At 43.5% G+C, this 21,865-nt stretch overlaps 1 protein-coding gene across 1 annotated transcript; it reads left to right on the top strand.

The window, feature by feature from the left end:
- Window positions 1–1,977: 1,977 nt before the first annotated feature.
- Window positions 1,978–21,136, top strand: SLC25A43 (solute carrier family 25 member 43). The gene is made up of 5 exons (XM_033072131.1): window positions 1,978–2,333; window positions 4,814–5,055; window positions 5,958–6,130; window positions 18,028–18,162; window positions 19,201–21,136. The coding sequence occupies exons 1-5, from the start codon at window positions 2,062–2,064 to the stop codon at window positions 19,402–19,404; spliced, it is 1,026 nt and encodes a 341-aa protein (XP_032928022.1). The 5' UTR covers window positions 1,978–2,061; the 3' UTR covers window positions 19,405–21,136.
- Window positions 21,137–21,865: the final 729 nt, after the last annotated feature.

Here is a 21,865-nt window from a genome sequence, read left to right as displayed (position 1 = left end):
GCTAATGTGATCAGTTATTGAGTGAGAGGCAGCTCACCTACACAACTGCTTCCTGGGAACAAGTGAATGATGGGTTGAATGCTGCCATCCCCTAGCTGGCTGTACAGAAAACTTGTTAAGCTTGCATGTCTTTAAGGTAATGTTAGAAAGTACCTGGTGGTATTTTCTTTTATCAATTGTCTAACTTTCCTGTCCAGGCTTTCTAATAATTCTGTATGGTGATAGGTTTAATCTACAAGAAGGTTACTTTGGAAATACTTTGTATGTAAGTGGGTGGTTTTGCTTAGGGGAGGGGAGGGGAAGGGAAGTGTCAGGGAAGTTTCAGGGAAGTTTCAGGGAAGGGAAGTTTCAGGGAAGTTTCAGGAAAGTTTCAGGGAAGATTCAGGGAAGTGGAAGGGAAGGGAAGGGAAGGGAAGGGAAGGGAAGGGAAGGGAAGGGAAGGGAAGGGAAGGGAAGGGAAGGGAAGGGAAGGGAAGGGAAGGGAAGGGAAGGGAAGGGAAGGGAAGGGAAGGGAAGGGAAGGGAAGGGAAGGGAAGGGAAGGGAAGCTGCCATGGGCACAGACACTTTCCACTAGATCAGGTTGCTAAAAGTTCTAACCTGACTTTGAACATTTCCAATTTTGAATGTATGACTGGTTTTATTTTGGCAGGTCCCTTTACAAAGGAGAAAAATTAACAACGGACACTCTCACCAGCTACCACCTTCTCCAAGGATTGCTTTAGGAGGCTGAGGTCATCTGGTGATTCATTTTCAGCCAGAACAAGTATGTAAAACCTTGCCCCAAAATGAGTAATGGAAATGGGAAGACTATGGAAAATACCTATGCTCAGTAAGAATCTTAAGTAGAGGTTTGTCTTGTGCCCATGAGCAACAAAAGAAAAACCTTGGAAGAAATATCACCCTTTTCTGTGAAGTCTTGAAGTAAGGTTTGAAATCTTCTGTTTCCAAGGACATGAATGTATAGCAAGTTATACCCATTTATTGTTGTTTTTCTCCTTGATGGTTAAATGCTTTCTTCTCACCAAGAAAATACAACATCATAAATAGCTGAGTTCCTGGAGAGAGATGCAATTCTAGAGACCTCTTTTAGCTCTTTTATTGATCTGGGAAGGGTGCACTGGATCAGCAGCAGAGCATTCTTGCCAAAGGCAAGACATTTGACACTATTCTGTTGGATGCACTGTAAGAAGATACTGAAAATAGCTTTCAGTTTGAATTGAGTTTTTTGGTTGGTTGGTTGGTTTTTTTGGCTTTTTGTTTTTGGGCTTTTTTGTTTGTTTGTTTTGGTTTTTGTTTTGTTTTTTGGGGGTGTTAGGTGGAGGTGGTTGTTTTGTTTGTTTGGGGCTTTTATTACAAGAAACAGAACATCCTGTTTTGGAGCAAATCTCTGCTGCTACCTCGGTACTGGCTGTTATCGCCTCACTCCACAGATTCTGCTCTCAACTAATATCTCCTTTCCACTTTGGTCTCTCCCCTCCCTGTGCCTCCTTTTCTCTGGCAGCACTTGAAGCAATCCTGAACGAACTGACCTCGTAACTCTTATTAATGATGTTCACTTGATTGCTCGGTTCACTCAGCACAGAGTGCTTCAGGAGCAGAACGCGGTGTTTTTGTGTCCTTGTGCCGTTGCTGCATTCACTCCCTGTGCAAATAGGTTTGACTGTAAAGAGAAAGGTGTGCATTCGCTCCCTGTGGAAATACGTTTAATTAGCGGATCACTGTTGCGAGGGCACTTTTTTCGGCTACATGCACGGCAATAATGTAAGAATCCATGAAGTCAGGTGCAAACAGGAGTAGGGACACAGTCCGGGCTCACTTGCGGGCAGGGCCGCTCCGCTCCAAACATCCGCTCCGGGTTTTCCTTCCACTCCAAAGATCCGCTCCGGGTTTTCCTTCCGCCTCCACAGCGCGCGGAGCCCCGCGCCACAGCGCCCCCCGGCGGCCGAGGCGGGCGGCGCCGCCCTCGCTGTGGCCGCGCCCCGCCGGGCCGGGCCGGGCCGGGCCGCTCCGAGCGCTCCGCTCCGAGCGCTCCGCTCCGCTCCGGCGGGGCCGGCGGGGCCATGGCCACCCTGCGCCGGGACGGCCGGGTCACCGCCCTGCAGCGCCTGGGCTGCGCCGGGCTGGCGGGCGCGCTGAGCCTCAGCCTGACGGCGCCGCTGGAGCTGCTGACGGTGCTGGCGCAGGTGGGCACCTGGCACTGCCGGCGGGGGCTGCGCGATGCCGGGCGCAGCCTGTGCCGCACCGAGGGCGTGCGGGCCCTGTGGAAGGGGAACCTGACGGCCTGCCTGCGCCTCTGCCCTTACAGCGCCCTGCAGCTCGCCGCCTCCCGCCGGTAAGCGCCCGGCCCGCGCGGGGCTGGGGGGCTGCGGGGCTGCGGGACCTGCCGGCCCTCGGGACAGCGGAGGGGAGAGGATGGAGAGCGCCGAGTTTGGTCTCTGTCTCTGTCTCTGTCTCTGCCGGTGCTCAGCTGGGTGTGCGCCCCTTCTCCCCAAAGACGCGGCAAATGTATTTGCTTATAATTTTAGTTAGCTAATTTATTCAGCGCGCAGCGATCGTTAGGGCCTGGTGATATGCCAGCAATTGCTTATAAAATCATAGGTATTCTTCACATGATGGAGAGTCGATAGGCTGTTCAAATTCTTTTGCTCAGGTTCGTTTAGAAATGAAGTTACAGTGCAATCTGCAGCTGTGGCTGTCACATCTGTTCTTTGCAACCAATTTGTTTAATTACTTTATAACTCTCAAGTATTTATGTTGTCTGTATCAAAGAAATGAACAGAATCACAAGTCAGGTGTTTTACCCTATCATGCCGGAGTTGTTAAGCAAATTTGATCGGTTTTGACGTTGATATGTGACATTATTTGTTTTAAGATCTTGTTTTTGATAATACACAGATACTAAAGTAAGTTAAGTGCTGGAAGGACTGCAGCAGGATGAACATGGAGCAGTGCTGATGGAGCTCTGCCAACTGTTTCCTAGGATTCCCTTCTGCTGCCAGTATCTCTCAACCTTTACAGGGAGTGCCTGACTGCACGCACCAGAATGTTTTGCCACTTTGGGGGTTGGGCGCTTTTTTTTTTTTAAGGGGGGAGGTTGTTTATTTGTTTTGTTTGTTTTGGGGTTTATTTGGTTTTTTTCTGTTTTTTTCTTTTTTTTTTGGTTCTGTTTTTTTAATTGCAGGCAGCTGTTCCTGGTAGCATATGGCATTTCAGCCCAGCTGGGCAATGAGTCTTTCTGTTCTGGGCAGCAGCACAGCCCCCCTGGCGCTGCCAGCCTGCTGGGTTTGTCACTCATCTGCCCCAGCAGGTCACCTGCCCATCACTGCCTGCGCCTTTCAGGAGACCACAAATGAAGTCACCCTAAAACTGGGCTGCTATTTTGTGCCATAATAGTTGCAGTGGTCAAACAAAGAGCAAGATAATGTGAGTGGGAAGGCACCAACTTAAAGCAGTTGATTTTGAGTTAAATAACTTCATTGTTTGTTCAGCTTGAAACAGTACATTCATTTTGCAAGGCTGAAGTTTGTGTCTAGTTTGCACAGGGTGTTCTGAATTAGACTATCAGGACTATCAGGAAATTAAATACAAGGTTCCTATGCTTAATCCTTGATACAATATTAGGAAGTTTTTGAAAGTCTTTTCTACTGGGAGCACGATGTGCATAAAGGCAAGAAGCACAGAAAGAAATGTTATAGAGCAGCTCAGGTAAACAGTCCCAGGAGGAGGCAGACTGAGCACAGTCAGCACCCCAGTGATGGTGACTCCACGCTCCCTCAGCAGTTACACTGCATGGACTCTTTTCCTTCCATGCTAGTTCTAAATGTTATGAGGTTATGCCTACAGACACCACACCACCTTCTCCACAGCACAGGAAAATTAGGCTGTGTGGGTTTAAGGACTGCATAAAACACACAGGAAAAAGGTTTATGCCCTTTTGCTTCTGCTTGGTTGGGCTTTCTGCCCTGGGCACTCCCAGGGCTCGAGACAAGTAGATGCAGGGATTTGTCATGCAGTAGAAAATGCACATTTATGTGAAAAAAACATCAACTGAGCAAGCAGTGACTTGTAAATATTTGCAAGTTATTTAGTTCTACACATGGTTACACCATGTGGGTTAAATGTAGATGTACTGTTTAGATGTTTTAGTTAATGCTACCAAAATAGAGTAATACATTTCTTTACCTCCAGCTAAAACTCTCAAGTGTTTTTACTTGCTTCTTGCTGCCTCCAGGACATTACTCCCTGATGTAGGAGTTTCCTGTCATAGAACAGTCCTTCAGTCCACCATAAATGCATGATTTGTATGTAGCTTTTAAAACTGTGCTTCAATTTCAAATTTCCAAATCAAAACTTAAACTTCTGGTAGTGCCTGAACATAAGTCTTCTCTAGAGGTGTGTCCCTGTGAACCCTTCTGTCCCAACATAAATAACAGAAGAAGGTTCAGTTGCTCTCAGAAGGCCTGTGATGTCATTATCTACATACTTCCTCTTACATTATAATCTTAACTGGCAGGTTGGACCAGTGTCTTTAACTGATGATCAGATAATTTCTTGCAGATGTGTTTTAAACCATGGTAATTTTCATCCTGTATGTGGAAATGTAAAAGAAAGAGATTTTTATCCTGTAGACGGATGTTCTTGTGGTGTTACATGTAATAAGGTCTTGGATGAGTCACATATTAAAATTTCATTTCCTGCTGCTGAAATGGCTTGTGAACTGAAGAAAATCTGCACCAAAAATCACCTGCCTTAATTTTTCATGTGTTTTCTTCATAGGTCATTAATAGTACTTCTTTCATGTGTTTGCTTTAGACTTGTTACCCTTTTCATGGATGATCTGGGCCATATCTCCCACTGGGGAGCCATCATGGCAGGAAGCCTGGCTGGAATGGTTGCCACCATCGTGACGTACCCCACTGATGTGATTAAAACACGGCTCATCGTGCAGAACCGGCTGGAACCATCCTACGAAGGAATTCTTCACGCTTTTTACAAGATTCATCACCAGGAGGGACTCCGTGCACTCTACCGTGGTGTTTCACCAGCAATATTAGGTAAAACAATACTGAGGTGAAATCACTGCCTGGTTTTTGTTGCAGCTGTGTAGTGTGATCACTTGTTCACTTGATTTCAAAAGCAAATGGAAATGTTTTCTTGTAGATGTGGAAATTTGCAAGGCACTACAATATTGATAACTTTTGTGAGACCAAGTGTGTAACATTTTATATATGGTTAAGTGTTCAGCAAAATACTCTTTTCCTTCTTTTGTAGATGATCTAATTGTGCTTGGATGTACAATTTTCACCATTAAACTCTTAAAACACATTTGTATACACACACACAAAATGCTTGTACTTCCTGTCGAGTGTGAGAGCGTTTCCTGAGCTGTTCAGTGAAACCAGTGTGAGCTGTAGTGTATAGTAGGTGTAAAAAGTGAAGATAAATTATATTCTCTCTTTACATTAAATAAAATGCGTAACAGCAAAAATAATAAATGTGTAATCCCACGTAATAATGTATAACACTAATGACAACATGAAGCAAGCAAAAGAGGCCAGAAGTATCCCTCATCTGCCTGAATGAAGACATAGCTCTGTTCACCTGTGCAGGTCCCAGGGTTGCGTTGGACTGGGAAAGAGCATGTCAGCATGTCACAAGAGAGAACCTGGAGAAACACCTGACCTGTCAGGAGACTACAGCAGTTATATACTGCTGACAACATGCTCATTCTAATACGTGAATGTATGCCCCATCAGCATGTCTAGATGGTCCAATATGGGTGTTTGGTGGTAAACCAGGGACTAAAGAATAAAGTTCTTCAAAATCTGCATTGGGATTGTGGAATGTGAGGTGTAAATTTGTAGTGGCTCCTCCCATCTTTCTAGTTATGTGATGGGTAGCTCTCTTCTCTTAGTGTACAGTGTGTTGATATAATCCTGTCTGGTTTGCTTTCTAGGTGCTGTCCCATTTTCTGCAGGCTCATTCTTTGTTTACATCAGTCTGGACAAAATCTGGCAAGAACCCATAGTTCGTTTCACTCCTCTTCAGAACTTCCTAAATGGTTGTGTAGCAGCTGCTGTGGCACAGACACTTTCTTTCCCCTTTGAGACTGTCAAGAGGAAGATGCAGGTACAGAACATTCATGTTACCAGTACTTTGTTGTAGTGCGTGGTGCAACAGCTTGGGACAGGACTAGCCAGGTGATCATGGGTGCCGCTTTATTTCCCTCACCAGTAAGCTACAGAGACTTTGGTTTTGTTGGATTTTTTTCTCGTTTGTGGGTTTTTGTTTCAAGTTAGCAGGTGGCCTCTCACTCCATTGCGGGAGTCGCTGTATAAACAAAGAAGAAAAACCCCCAGTCAGTTGATATCCTGTCTAATTTTGCTTGCACATGCTGAGCTGTCACTGCTCATCACTGTGCCAATAGTCAAGGTTGTGCCAGCAGCCCAAGGTTTCCAACACAATGTGTGTGAAAAAGGCGTGACCTGGGCTGCAGACATAATTTTTCATTTCTGTAACTGTATTCTTATACCTGTGTTTGCTGTTTTGGTTTTGAAGTCTGGAGATCATTGCTACAAATGGGTTGTTATACCTTTAATGTGAGTTCAAGTACTGTCATGGGACATGTGTATGCTCTCAGACTCAATCTCTGTAGCTTTATTTCTTTCCTTTTTCATAGCAGTTCCATCAAATTCTCAAAATTCAGAATTGGCAAACCATGAGTGAAATACAGGCTGAAGAAATTCAGTCCCCTTGGTGGTAGGCAGGATGAATGAGATCCATGTGATTTTCAGAGCCTGTGTGTCTGCCATTTATGCCTCACCACAAAACAGACTTGCTCAGTATTAAGTGTGAAGGACCATAACTGTCCTTGTTCTTATTTCTGACTCCTCTAATTAACAAGTGACTTACCAGCTGCAGATGCTGCTGTTTTACTGGAGCATCAGCAAAATGAGAATTACTATATCTTCCTGATCCTTTCTCCAAAACTTTAACAATAATGATCTAAAAAAGATCCAAACCCCACAAAACAGCCTCTATCCCACAGCTTCCATCTCACTGTCATAATTCACTTGCTGATGTTGACTTTTCATTAAAACTTCATCAGTAGAAGGACAGTGAATAGCTTTCATCACATGGTCATTCTCTGGCAGGGGCACATGAGTTTTGATTTTCAGCCTAGTTCCTGGGAATGCAGATTCATGGGAAGCTTTTGTGATTTTATTAGGAAAAACAGTTACTTATTGTGGCAGCCTTATATAGGTCCTTGCCCCCTTCATTGAGTGGTAGCCTGGTTGGCAAGTCACAAGGTAGCAAAAGGTAAGTGAAACTGAATTTCCGCTCCCCAAGTTCCCCTTTTCAGGGCTCAGATGCTGTGTCGCAGGAGCCCTCACTGCCCTCTCTCCATCTTGTAGCAGAGAACCTCAACAGGAGGAGTAAGGGCTTTTATCAGACCAGCTGACGTAGCTGATGTGTCCAGAAGTCAAGGTTTAAACTTAATGCTCTCATCGGGTATTTTATAAAATATATCAGGCAATAGATTCTGAGCACGAAAACTTGATCATTTTATCCAGCTGTACCAGTGGGTCCAAGAAAAGCAAATACTCCTTACAAACCTTCTTTTACTTTATATCCTTAGGCTCACAGCAATACTGTTGCCCTGAAGAATAAAAGAAAATAAAGGCATTTACTGTGTTGTTTCCATTTTAATATTTTCTGTCGATGCAACAGTTACTTGAACATTCAGCTTTTGTAATCAGTTCAGAAGTGGGGTGTGGCTGTAGCTGGTGGGATGTTTTGTGTCGGGCTGTGTCGTGACAGGCATGTGAAGAAGTGGGACAGGCCCGTGTTTCATTTTCCTGCCACCAGGCCGTGCTCTTTCACCGAAGGGAGGTTTAATCATCAGATCGGCCCTTCCAGCCATACGGGAACTGGATTTATTGCCTAAATATGTAGGACGTGGAGAGACTAAAAATACTTTGCATGGAAACAAAAGGCTCATCAACAAAGAGGGTTTCTTTGTCATAAGTGCATGGCAACAATGAATAGTGATTTTCTGAGCTAAGAGAAACGCTTCCTGTTCAGTACTTTATTCTGAAGGCATGGGAGAAGGCAAATGTATTTCAAAAGAACGAGCCACCTAGTGTGAAATTCTGTGATTTGTTGGGTACTGGAAATTGCTTAATTCATGTAGAATTGTCCAAGACCTGTTGAAAATTACCACCCATGTTGACACCAAGAGCATGCTGGAACTCCTGCAAAGTTATCCAAGAAGTTTGGGATTACCAGTAAGCACCAGGGTATGGCCCAGCTTTGCAGAGACAGCTCTGCTTTGTGCTTGCTGGTCTGTGCAGTTTGTAGGGTGCTGGTCAGAAGACAGAAATGCCTAGCACAACACCGAGAAAGGTATCATGCAAAGGGATGGACCTAGAAAGGGGGAGAATAAAGAAAAGGAAAAGAAATTCAAGACCTTTCGGAGCTCTGTAGAAAATGGAGGAGCAGATTCTTCTGAGTTTTTCTCAGACATCTTATTCTGAGCAGCCTCTATTTCAGCTGCTTCAGCTTGGAGTGATTCAGCTTTCTGGATGATAGAAAGAGGGGGCTACCAAAGCCTTCAGCTGCCTCTGGGCCTTGTGTGTGCTCTGCAGTGCACATGGAGAAGTGCTGGGCTTTCCTGAAGCAGTGAATGCTGGGTTTATGGTGTATGAAAAGGAACCCAGCATGCTGGAAGTCAGTATCAGATTCCTTTTCCCTCCCTTTTGTCCCACCAGTCTGACAGATGGAAGGAGTATTTTTTAAATTGCTTTTTATGGTTTTTTATTGCTGAAGATTTTTCCAGTGATCTACTGTTAATGGAGAGCCAGGGATTTATAAGACAATCTCAGGAGCTTCAAAAACTGAGAACCTAGGACAGAAGGCTCCATTGATTCTGGGGTGGAGTACAAACATGAGACCAGGACACCTGGTTCAGATCTTTACCTGATATCCTAGGCAGTGTTAGAAGAATTAACTGCATTCATCTCCTCATCTGAACAATGCTTGAATTGTTTGCATAGACTTGGAAATTAATTTTGCAATGAGAGGAAGGATAAGATGCTATTTTTGATCTCCATTGTAATAATCTTGCCTCATCCTTTCTCACTTTACATATCTGAATCCTACACTTCTGATTTTGGCTGCTTCTGTCACTGACAGCTGTGGGAGTAGGTGCTGATTGCCAGCGAACAGTTCTTGAGGAAGAATTGTTTTGGTGATGCTTTATGATGTCAGATTTGCTCTGTAACCATGGCTTTGCTCTTAGAATTAGTTTTATCAAGTTTACTCTTTAAAAAAACCCCAAACTACTGTGTTTGCTATATATACTTGAATGTTTTTCTTAAAAGAAATGTTAATTAATATGCATGAGTCTTACTGAATATTTGAGTCCTCTGTGTTGTGCTTTTCCTAATTTTATTCCTTTGTCTTCCTTTTTTCACTTTGCTCCTGATTGGCATGTTAGAGAATTCTGAGGTACTGTATGCATGTTTCAGCATGGAAATATGGCTTTTGTTTTGCATCTGTAGAAGGGGATTCATGAAAGAGAGGGTTATGTTCAATATTAAGTGTTTCCCTGACTTAATTTTATGATGTATCAGTTTCTGAACAAAAACTTACTGATCTTTATATCATTCTGACTGTTTTTCTTATACTTCACAATATGGTATTCTTGGTTAAATCTAGTTTCTAAACCATATTCAAGTACTGCCCTTTTTACATTGCAAACTTGCATACAAGAACACTTTTTTCTTTTTCCTTTTTTTTTCTACATTTAGCAGAGAAAATTTCTTTTGAATTACTCTGGATCTAAGGAAGCACTGGTAATGTTTCTACTTTCCTCTACTTTGCTACATCTTTTTTTGGCCAATGATAACCTTCATAAGTGCCTATTAGACTGAGCTGTGGCATTTCAGTAAGGGAAGATGAATTTAAAGCTGTTACAGGCTGTACAGAAGATTATTTTTAGGATGGCATCCATCCCAGGCTATGTATGGAATTGAAAACATATAAACACACAAATGGTCAGTGCAAACCCAATGGCTAACTTTGGCACTTTCCTCTGTGCTCATGACATGCAGAGTTGGTGCAGACACCCCGAGTGGCACTGCTCAGCCTCCATCCCACACTGACCTTTGACCTTGGTAGTTTTTTAAACAAAATGAACAAAGATGTCCTTAAAGCTTCATAGATACTCCTCAGTTACTCCTCACCTGCTTGCATGAACCAGCTTTGCATGGTTTTCAGAAAATCAGCCCTGTCTCCAAGTTTTGGGATCTTTGACTAAAACCTTTATTAAACTCTCCTTCACCAGTAAATGCTACTCAGGTATAGCTTTGCCATCAAACCTTTGTAATATAGAATAAATCCTACTGTTAGTGAAGTGCAGGATTCAGCACATTTTTGGTGTTGACTACACTGCATCCTCAAGCTGTGAGGACAGGTCAGTGGGGAAAGCATTGTTCAGTGCTGATCTTTCTGTTTCAAAATGCAGGCAGGCTTTGACTTTGCTTCACTCCTGCAAACAAACAGGCTTACTGGTTTTGGTTAGGATAGGTTGTTGCCATGCATAACCCAAGAAGTGGCCTCTTTTCAAATTCAATCAGTTTGACCTGGCTGCCTATAAATCTACAATGTGTTTGGGGCTTTTTGTTGGATTTTTTTGTTCTTTGAAACACGAGATGCTCTGCAAATGTGAAATCTCTTGTAAATGCTATGAGTTAATAATGTGAAGAAAGCTAAGCAGTCATTTCCTTTGGGAGGTACCCTGCTTAAAGTAAAAAAAAAAACCTCTCTTTTAAAAGGAATACTGTTATTTAAGTATTTATTTTAAATTAGTCCCCTTGAATGGTAAAAGTCAGTCTAGCAAGAACCCCGTGGCTGGGTTATGAAGAATTTTGTAAAAGAGAATGATAAATGTTCCTTCTCTCTGCTGAGATGATGAGCAGTGTTCCTGCTTTGCTTAAGCATGAACAACTTGCAAAGAGTTCTGTCATTGGGACAGTCACTGGGCTGGTGTGCAGCCTCTGGAAGCTCACAAGCTGTAGTGTCACTGCTGGTAGTGTTGTTGTCAGCTGGAAATATGAAAGTTATTGGAGTCACAACCTGGCTTAAAACTAAGAAGTCCTTTTTGGATCATGTGGTTCACATGAACATCTCAAAAGTGTACATGCTCTGAGACTTTGGGTGGGAAGACCCTTTGGTAGTGAACAGCATGGTACAGAAGTTTTCAGAAATTGAGCCATTTGACCACACAAATTCCATAGTGTGGAAGCAAATAAAGAGCAATATTATTACTTCTAATACGATTTCCTCAGTGAGGCTTATATGGTTGCTAGCTATCTGTCCTTGTCCTTGCCCCCAAAAACTTCTGATTCTGCTGTCCAGCTTCAAGTAAACTTGACAAAAGGGTGGAGATCTCAGAGATACAAACTTCCATCAAGTGTTGTGAAAACAGCTGCACAGATAGATGAAATATTTAGGGTCTCATCTCTAAGGGGGAGGCTGCAGTGTGAGTTCCTACTTTTCTTACTTCTCTCTGTGATCTCACTCTCACCTTCCTCTTGCTGCTGGAGTTCAGGCATCAGCCTGGTTCCCATGCCCTGGGTGGTACTTGAATTTGAGACCAGCCTGGCTCCTCTGGTTATCAACAAATAGGTAATAGATTCTGATTGTGGAAAAATCCCTTATTTCCTTCTCTTTTTTACTGTATCTGAATACTTTGAGATACCTGCAATTTTTATTGTGTCATTGATGTTGTTACAAAGATATTTTGTACCACTTTCTGAAGCTGTTGCAGAATACTGCTCTGTTGCTTAGGGAAGTATTTGGTCTGGTAAATGGTCGAGACAATGCCTGAAAAAAAACTATGGAGCATAATGTAGGCTTTGCCTTCTGTAACAGCCTAGATCAGCTTTTATGAATGTGAACAAATCTCAGAAGCATTTCTCTTAGATCCCCAGACTTCCACAGGAGAAAAGCATGAGGACTGACTGAAACACTGAACAGTGTTAGTAGAAAAACTGGATAAGATGAAGAAATTGTAGATCAAGAATTGGAAGCAGGGCTGGGCTGCTTTAACTGGGAGGTCTGCCTTGATTCTAAAACTGTTCATCCAAGAAGCTGTGATGGGATAATTATGTAATACTCATCTTGTAGATTAGCTTTGCACTGCAACACGGTGGGCTGCTGAAGAAAAGCAGGAAAACACATTGCATCTGTTTGAAATGCAAGAAGTCTGATGGATGGCAGAATGCAATTCTCTCCAAATGCTCTTCCCAGACACCAGTGTTGCCTCCATGCCCCTAAACTGGGATTTGGTAGTGCCAGCTGATCCTGTCTTCCAGCCTCTTACAGCCGTCTCAGCTCTGTCATCAGTGTGGTGTGAGTGAGAGCTCTTTAATCTGCTTTGGGGCAGATCAGATGGGTTAACTCAGCCCACCTTTTTAAACTCCATAAGCTCACTCAGCAGACAGGACCTGACACAGGCTGGGTTTGCTGCTGTTCACACACAGCTATTACAGACATAACTTTCAGCCAGGAGACAGTAATGTCTCTGGTGGTACAGCTATTACTGTTATCCCCAGCGTGGGTACTTTTGCATCAGTTATACAGAGCAGCCTCATATCCATTTATCTGTGCTTAGAGGGATGTGCCTATGACATGTGAGGTGACTAATTATGGAAAATACTTCATAAACAGGAGCCAAAATCTGATTGACACTTTCTTGATGGCCACAACAAACCCCTGCAGTGATACAGCTGGGGACAGAGTGGCTGGACAGTGCCCAGAAAGGCACCTGGGGGTACTGTGTGACAGCTGACTGAATGTGTGCTTAGGTGGCCAAGAAGGCCAATGGCATCCTGGCCTGTGTCAGGAACAGTGTGGCCAGCAGGAGTAGGGAGGTCATTCTTCCCCTCTACTCAGCACTGCTGAGGCCACACCTCGAGTGCTGTGTCCAGTTTTGGCCCCTCAGTTCAGGGAGGACATTGAGACGCTTGAGCGCATCCAGAGGAGGAAACGAGGCTGGGGAGGGGCTGGGAACACAAACCCTGTGAGGAACGGCTGAGGGAGCTGGAGTTGTTCAACCTGGAGAAAAGGAGGCTCAGAGGTGACCTTATCACTCTTTACAGCTACCTGAAAGGTGGTTGTAGCCAGGTAAGGGTCAGTCTCTTCTCACAGGCAACAGCTGACAGAATGAGAGGACACAGCCTTAAGACTGAGTTAAACTTCCCATGTGCCAGGGGAAATTTAGGTTAGATGTCAGAAAAATATTCTTCACTGAAAGAGTGGTAGGGCAATGGAATCATCTGCCTGGGGAGGTGGTGGAGTCACCATCCCTGGATGTGTTTAAAAAAGACTGGACATGGCACTCAGTGCCATGGTTTAGTTGATGAGAAGGTGTTAGGTTAGGTCATAGGTTGGACTTAATGATCTCAAAAGGTCTTTTCCAACCTAGTTAATTCTATGATTCTTTTATAAGGGATTTATTTTGATTTGGTGTAAATCCTTAACTCATCCACTTCAGGCAAAAGAAAATATGTCCTGTGAAAAGCCCCAGTCATGTTAAAAATCAGTTTTCTCCTCAGTTCCTAGGTAGGCAGCAGGAGATGCAGGAACTAGCATTGCCATCCACTGTGTGAAGTGTGGGACCAAGCCAGTCTGCCTAAGGGTTTGTGCCATTAAATAAATTAGTGCTAATGTGCATGAAAATGATGCACCCATTTGTAGGGCTTCAGCTGAACCATCATGAGGCATTTGGAAGCCATGCAGAGCTGCCCATGCAAGAGATTTGCACTGCCTTGAGGAAAAAGACTTATGTATTCTTTATTAAAGACTTCTTCACACAGCAGGGAGGACGCTTAGGCTCAGCAGCAAAGGAGGGATTCTGCAACAAACTGAAACCTCAGGGTACAACAGACCTGGTGATACATATCTAAAGCAAAGAGTTTAGCTTTTGACCTAGCATGAAGCTGTTTTGCTCACTTGGTGCCATTCTTCCCAGAATGACAGGATTTGGCCCCAGTTCAGGTTACTGAGGAAGGGACAAGCTGTTCCTGGAGAGCAGGACGTTGGAGGTCAGCTGTGCTGTGCTGCTCTGAACCAACTGTATCCTGATAGCTTGCCATGGTTTACCTTCCTCTGTGTCTGAATACCTTTGGGTGGACTTTAACCAGGGGTAAGTCATCATTACCAAACCACTGACAGGGAATGACTGCTGAGTAAGGCTGACCTTTAGGAGGAAGAATTGATTAAGCCCTAGAGGATGCGTTTTTCCCCAAAATATTAACACGTATTTACATTTGAATTTTTTTTTTTTGTTGTAGTGGAATGAAACACTCTTTCAAGCATCCAGTCTTCATTTGAGTGAAATTTCTGTTGACTGGAGTGGTATTAGCTTGAATGAAAACTGCAGTCCTTGACCTTCAGTTTCCTTTGAACTACAGCTGCACTTGCCTGTTGCATGTGCCCTTATTAACACAGACTGCAAAGACTTCTTTTTTTAGCTTCCAGATTAAGAGTGTGAACTCTTAAGCTGTGTGTAAATTGTCTTCCTGTACTTTTTTTTTTAATGATCAGAAGTATAGGATGCCTGAAACTGCTGAAAATATGTAAATAACAAGCAGTTTTACTCTATCCACCATCAGGGTAGCATACCACTGATGAACAATTGTTCACTGTTAGTTATCTTCCATACTCTGTGCCAAGAGTACTGCATATTCAAAAAAACAAATAGTAAATATTTGTAGCAACAAATCTCACTAACAGGGAAAAGGGAGGAAGTATATTAATTAAATATGTGAATTCATAGTCTCTGATACATGTGAATACAAATAATTGCAAATCAAAATGCCCCCAAAAAACATGTGAAAAGTTTTTATCTGCACAGGAGAGGGGCTGAGGGAGGTACTTGAAAAAGTCTGTGAGATCAGTTCCCAAAATGGGATTATGTTGTTCTGACAGTTACCTCATAATGCAGACAGTGGAGAGACGGTGTCTGAAGAGTCTTCAGGTAACAATTAGCTATAACAATTAACCTGCAGTCATGACACTGCACCCGTATTTAAATACTTTGTTTATTTTAAAAGAATATGAGTGCAGGTTGTCAGGTATTTTTTGTACATGTCTCTCTTGGGTTAAGAGTGTTGCGGTAGAACAGTGCTACCTCTGTGGATGTGTTGCAGTGATGTAGTCAACTTGGTGGGCTCTGGATATAGAAATACTGTGTTTGTGAGAGAGCAGGTGGAGCCAGTTCTGCACTTGACGTGCTTTAATCGTTTAGAGAACCCACTGTCCATCAGCAGCAACTCAGCCCTGCTACTATGAGTGACATCCTGGCTCTCGGTTATCAGCACAGGGAGCTGTATCCCCAGCCTCCTGCAATTTGAGACAGTTGCAGCTGGGAGGAAGGAAGTCTTTAAAAGAGCTCCTAACAAACAGGTTTCCGTGCAGCAGCCCATAGCACCAAGGAGTGTCAAAAGCAAGGAATTCCAGGTGCTTTGAGGTGCATGAAATTCTGTCATAAACCTGACCTTTTTAGAATAAGATTAGCTGTTTGATTTGTATGTCATGGCAGGTCTCTGCAAAAGAGGTAGAGAAACCAGTTTGATCTGTTTGGTTGCTTCTGTTTTCTGGCTCTGGTGCCATAGAGTGGTTGTGAGGTTGCAGTGTGGTGGACATGCTTAGTGCAGGACCACCAAAACCCACAGCTACTGTTTTTCATCAACAACAGTGCTAAATGACACACATTTGCAATATTATTCTTTTATTAATACTTTTAAACTTCATTTTGCTATGTTCCAAAATACTGAAATTTTAACTACACAGTGATGCAGTTTTTAGTTTTCCCCTTGCAGTAGGTGATTCTGAGATGCTGTGGACAATTGTTATTTAAATACTGTGTGTAGGGTCCTAGGAGCATACAGCTCCTGTAAAGCAGAAAGGCTGGCAGCACATACTTCACTTCACAGACTGAAATCTTAGAAACAGCTCTATCTGTGGGGAATGGTACTATAAATAATTTCAGTACATCTCTTAAGAGGTCAGTGTCTATGGGCAGATTGGAAATCTAGAGATTTGATCTAAAGGTTCCTTTTTAACTGCCTTCTGGAGGTGTTTACTGTGTTACTGAAACCTGCACTGTCCTTGTCACTTCTTTTGGTATTGCAGACAAAAGTACTGTAATCAAAACCTTTGATCTGTGCCCTTGTAGTATGTACGGTAATGAAGGGGATTAATTCAAACTCATACAGTTAAATTCTGGCAGGCCAGGAGCTGCCAACAAAAGGGACTGAAAAAGGAAGGGAATCACATGTTAGTAGTATTCTTGTGTTCCTGAAACATTTCAGAAACCTGCCATTCTTTAGTGCTTGGCTGCTTATGATTTCATTTACCAGAAAATCTTGTGGAACTTGACTGACAGTCCAGAAAGCAGAACAGGGTTTTGAATCCAGTTCTATTGCTGCTGCTGCATTTTTAGTGATAGTTTAATAATTTTAATTTTTTTTTCTAACCATTGCTGGTGCTAATACCACCATTCTTATGGTACTGGTTTCTGAAGTCTCAGTTGGAGCACTCAGCATCTTCTGCTGTATATACTTGAAAGTCTTTGTGCAGAAGGTTTTTACCTGTTGCCTGCCATGAGAGGGATTTCACATGCATTTCAATCAGGCAGGAAAAAAATAGAAAAAATTATGATCTGTGGTTTTTTAGACAAAAGAGATGCCCTCAGTGTGAGGGGTTTTTGGGTTTTTTTTTCAGCCTATAAATTTTAACAGTAGACTTGCAAGTAACTATTTGATTAGCAGTTTCTCTTATATACACAGAATGTGAGTTTTGATCTGTTTATCTTTCCAGCATCTCAGTTGCCAAGTACTTGAAACGCTATAGCTAAGGCACCTAAAAAATGTCATCAACACTTGTCAGTTGATAAGGCTTGTCATAGGCTTAGCAGCTCTGTGAAGCTACAGGTTAGTCTGGACAAGGAGTGAAAAATCACTACATTATATGGAATTGATTATATATTATCAATCAATTAACTGTACAAGCCCCATTTTTATCAAACTTCTACCTTAGGATGATCAGTTTGCAAGTCATCAACCTGTGTCCTGGGGCCCCTGACACCGAAGTGTCACTTGCCATGTGTTTGAGTGAAACCCTGATTTGTCAATGCAAATAAATCCATGGCTGCATGTGCACAGATGGATGAGGATGGGATTATTCAAGGTCAGGTTATCCTGTCTGTGCTAACGCAGTAGGAGATTAATGAAGAAAGGATTTAGCTGTTAAAAATGACCAACTACACTTCTTCCATGTGAACAGACACTGTACTGCAGTTGGGAGTTCAGCTGCCAGCCAACAGGATTCTCCCCAGCTAACTTTAACTAGTTCTATCAACTGAACACACTGATATGGGAGCATGGGTACCAACTGCTCACCTGCAGCCCTTGGTGGTCCTGAACAGCCTGTGCTGAGATCTCCATCCTTCCATTTCTGCTGTGCTGCTGCTCAGCCTGTAGTATGGTTCATGCTTCTCACAGCAGTGCAGACACAGCCTCAGCAGCCAGGGACAAGTCAGCGCTTTGATCAGTTACAGGAAGGCAGTGTGGCTCCAACCTTCCCTCTCATAGTGTTCCACTGCCAGGAATGTGAAATATCTCTACCTGGACCTGAGCATCTGGCATGGGGCTGATGAGAGATGTGGCTCTGGTTTGGATGGTCTGTCCTGAGAAGGGTGGGATTTATTGCTAGTAGTGACATGGCACAAAAGGAGGTGCTGTGTGAAATTACTGTTCAATTTCATACCTATCAAAGAGTGTGTTCTTTCCCTTTTAAATTTATATTTTAGTGCAAATTAGATACTTTTGGGAAGAATCCAGATTAGTCTGTTGAAACCTGGTGTTGACTGTTTCTCATATACCAGAATGGAGAAAATAATGAATTACTTTGGTTTTCTCTGCTTGTTCTTAATCTCCCTGGGCATCTCTTTACAGGCCCAGAGTCCTTTGCTTCCCCACTATGGAGGAGTTGATGTCCATTTTACTGGCATGGCTGACTGCTTCCGGCAAACTGTGAAGTACAAAGGTGTGCTTGGACTTTGGAGTGGACTCACACCCAGTCTGCTCAAGGTGAGGTTTTACTTTCATCCCAGTCAAATATATCCTGAAGGAATCAAGAGAGTTTTGGACAGTTGGGGATAGAAAGCTTATAACATTCCTTTGTACTTAGTAGCTTACAGATGACAGAACCAGTGACAAAACAGGTTGTAAACCAGCCTTGGAACTTGGTTTGGTTGTATTTCCCCAAATGCAAGCTTGGCTTCTGGATGTCACTGCTTGAAAGTTCATTTCAACATCTTTGAAGAAGGGGGTGCTCCTAACACACAAGGTGTGGAATGGATGGGGGATTGCAAGCAGTCCACTTAGGACAGCTAAACAAGTTCTCCTTCTGACCTGAGCTTCAGTAATTTGACATGTTGTAGTGAGCTGTAAAAAAAGTGTGCTTGTAGAAGCCACTTGCCCAGAAGTCCAAAGCAGTGCTTTCAGCCAGCTATTTAATGCTTGTGTATCAGTTACTGCAGCCCTTGCCGAATTGACAGCATGAAATAAAGCATGGTAGCTTAAACAGAAGGTAATTTAATTTACATTTTATAGTACTGTGATGAGGATTACCTACACAGAGTACTACAGGTCAGCTAATGAGTGCAAACTGAGTGACAGTGGGATTGTGATCACACAATCACAGTGCCTGTGACTGCTTTACCTTGGCTGATACAAAGCCAGCTGCTGTTTTTCCATGGGACAAAAGAAGAAAATTGGAGTCACTCCAGTGTATGTAGAATAAATTCCATGTTTCCTGCAGGATTTGCTGAGATTGCCTAGAATGTGCTGGGGTATTTAACAAGTTCTGATAATCTATAGGCTAACACAGATCTTCTTCCTTGCAATATTGCTATAATTAGTTATGTAACAACAATGAACTCCTACTTTTAGCACACTGCAGCTGCCAGCGTAGTTTGAGATGAGACTCTGATTTTATATAAATGAGGACAAGGTCTATTAGCAGATCAGATCTGATGTCCTAGAAGTTCATTTTTTAAAAAACATCTAAGCTATGGATGCTGCTGGTGAGTCTAATTTTTTTTCTTATATTGCTTTTTTTATCAGATTGTGCCATACTTCGGTGTTATGTTTAGCACCTTTGAATTCTGCAAGCGGGTTTGTCTCTACAGAAATGGTTATATTGAATCTCCTTTAAATTACAAGCTAACACCTGGTGTTGACCAGAGCTTACACCCACAAGAACTGAGAGAATTAAAGCTCCTCCGAAGGGAAAATTTTGAGCCAAGGAAATCAGCACTTGAAAACTGACATCAGAGTGTCCACTGCAGATATTCAAATACCTTTCTTAAGGAACTTTGCAAGAAAGACACGCTGAGCTACAGGTACTGACATTTCAGTGGACTGCATGGTTCTTGTAGTGAGATATGTGACAGGAAAGAATAAATCTGTATTGCATCTGAATGGGTATAAAGAATATGACTGGCAAGCACATACTGAAGAGGAAAGATGCAATTAGTTTGAAAACTCTGTACTACTGGAACTTGAAATGACATTATTTTAGGTGCTTTTTAATACTGAATAGCCATTTGAGATTAAACCAGTTGCAGAAAGGCAAGAGAATAGAGCTAAGAGTATAAATTGTCTTCAAAAACAATAAGTAAATGGATTTTTTAAAGCAATCTGAGATACAAGTCAGCCAAAAATAATAAAACAGAATAAAATACCTGCAACATGTAAGAACTTCTACTGACATCTCCAGGTTTTTTAGTGATACTGTGTGGAAGTGGCATTCTACAGAGTCAGCATTAATCTTAGTTCAGTCACACTCCCAAATGCACTCCTAAGTTTTTGAGATGTACTTGAGAATAATAATTTTGTCTGATTCTCCAGGATAAAGATGAATGTGTGCTGCTGCAACTGTGCTCTTGCTAAGACAGAACTGTAATGTGCAAAATGAACTGTAATACACTGGAATGACAATCTTGCAAACTTAAGTGCATATTCTCTTTCTCGTGCATTGTTAGTGCATGTATGTGTTGCTCCAATTCCTCTGTAGAAGTTCAACTATGGAACAGCCCCATCCCAGTGCCTTCTGATAAAAAACCCAAGCCCCTGTCCATGTGGGAAGCTGGCTGTGCCCTGGCAGCATGGCAATCACAGCAGCTCACAAAGGTGTGTGCACACTAGCTCCCCTGAGTTGCAGCAGCCTGGGCTCAGCACAGCATTTGCTGCTTTACACAGCTCCTCATCTGTGTTTTTGCACTGTTTATAACCCCTGATGGGTGAAAATAAGTAAATCTCAGAAACTGCTTGGTTAGAACATGTCACAGCAGGGTGAGGCATTGGCAAATCCATGCAGGAACAGTAACTGTGGAGAGAAACTTGCAGGAAGATTTGGGACAGCTGTAAGGTCTGCCTTGCACCTGGAACTCACTGTTGATGCATCTTACAGCTGAAGTCTTGTGGTATCTCTCTTAATGGACTTGCTCTGTTCTGCTGCAGTGGTGCTTCATACTGATTTTTTTCTCAGCGAAGAAATGCAAGCATAGATAGCAAAAAATTAAGATGGTAGAAAGCAGATCTGGTGGCTCATGCATCACACTGAGGTTGTAAGTGCTTTTGGTTCTGATCAACCTGCTGAGTGCCCATGATTCTCTGTGCCTCAGTTTTCCCATGGGCACAGTGCAGGTAATAATACTGAAACTTACTGGACATGTATGGATATGTGAATTGTAAGCATGTTGGGGAGGAATGGACTTCTTGCCTTGTCCAAGCATACCTGTATGTTTTTTTACTAACACTGTATTTCTAAATAGATTTTAAAGATTGAATGGGTACGTACGAATGTCTGATCAGCTCTTCAAACCTTGTAAGAGTCAAAAAGTTATCTCTAACTTATTTCTGATGTGCTACTACCACCTTTGTATTGTAGTGCACTCCTATGACCCATCAACCAAGCCTGTCCTTTGTAATATGCACTATAAAAATGCACTATAAATCCCCAAAACGCAGCACTAAAGTGTTTAATATGTCACTGAAAGAAAGCTCTTCACCAGTACATCACTGACATGTGACATGGTGTTTGTCCATGAAGAGCCCGTCATTAACAAGCTTCTCCTCTTGGACAGGTCAAGTTCTACTCGAGTGGCTGGGGGGGCGGGTAGTACCTGCTGGGATGTGCTTGTGTGAGCATCTCAGCTGAGCTCAACACTGTGGCTGCAGCAGGACTCCATACACGACCTGCAGCTCGGTCACTCCTGGAGCCCTGTGTGCAGGGTGACAGTGTCCCGAGGAGTCTGTGAGCGCGGCTCTGGGCTACGGCTCAGCGAAATGGGGGCCTGTACGTGTCCGTGGATGAGGCAGCCTCAGAGCCCGGCCCGTTCCAGCCCGCGGCGCGGCTGTGCTGTGCTGTGCCCGGCTGCTCTCGCCATGGCACTGGGATGGCGCAGAGGGGCCCGGGTCGCGGTCACGGATGGCCCCGTCACTGCCATGCGGTGTGCCCGGGGTGGGGATAGGCGCTGTGACCTGACCGGGGCCGCATGTATGTCCCGCCCGCGGTGCTGGTGGGATCCTCCATGCCGTGCTGCCCCGTCCCGGGGTGCTTTATCCCGGGATCTCCCATTCCGCGGTGCCTCGTTCCTCCGTCCCCTCCTAGCAGCCATGTGCCCCCCTCCGCTTCCAACGGCGGCCCCGTCCCCCTGCGGCGGCCACGCCCCCTGCCGCAGCCAATGGGCGAGCGGGACGCGCGCCCCGCCCACCCTCGCGCCCC

This window comes from Catharus ustulatus, chromosome 14 (assembly GCF_009819885.2).
Source record: "Catharus ustulatus isolate bCatUst1 chromosome 14, bCatUst1.pri.v2, whole genome shotgun sequence".
NCBI lineage: Eukaryota > Metazoa > Chordata > Aves > Passeriformes > Turdidae > Catharus > Catharus ustulatus.
Note: the sequence above shows the minus strand (reverse complement) of the source record. Positions and strands in the feature narration are given on the sequence as shown.

Coding starts and splice junctions, on each gene's coding strand:
- SLC25A43 (XM_033072131.1), top strand. CDS start 2,062: ATGGCCACCCTGCGCCGGGACGGCCGGGTCACCGCCCTGCAGCGCCTG. Junction 2,334..4,813: donor CAGCTCGCCGCCTCCCGCCG/GTAAGCGCCCGG, acceptor TGTTTGCTTTAG/ACTTGTTACCCTTTTCATGG. Junction 18,163..19,200: donor TCACACCCAGTCTGCTCAAG/GTGAGGTTTTAC, acceptor TTTTTTTATCAG/ATTGTGCCATACTTCGGTGT.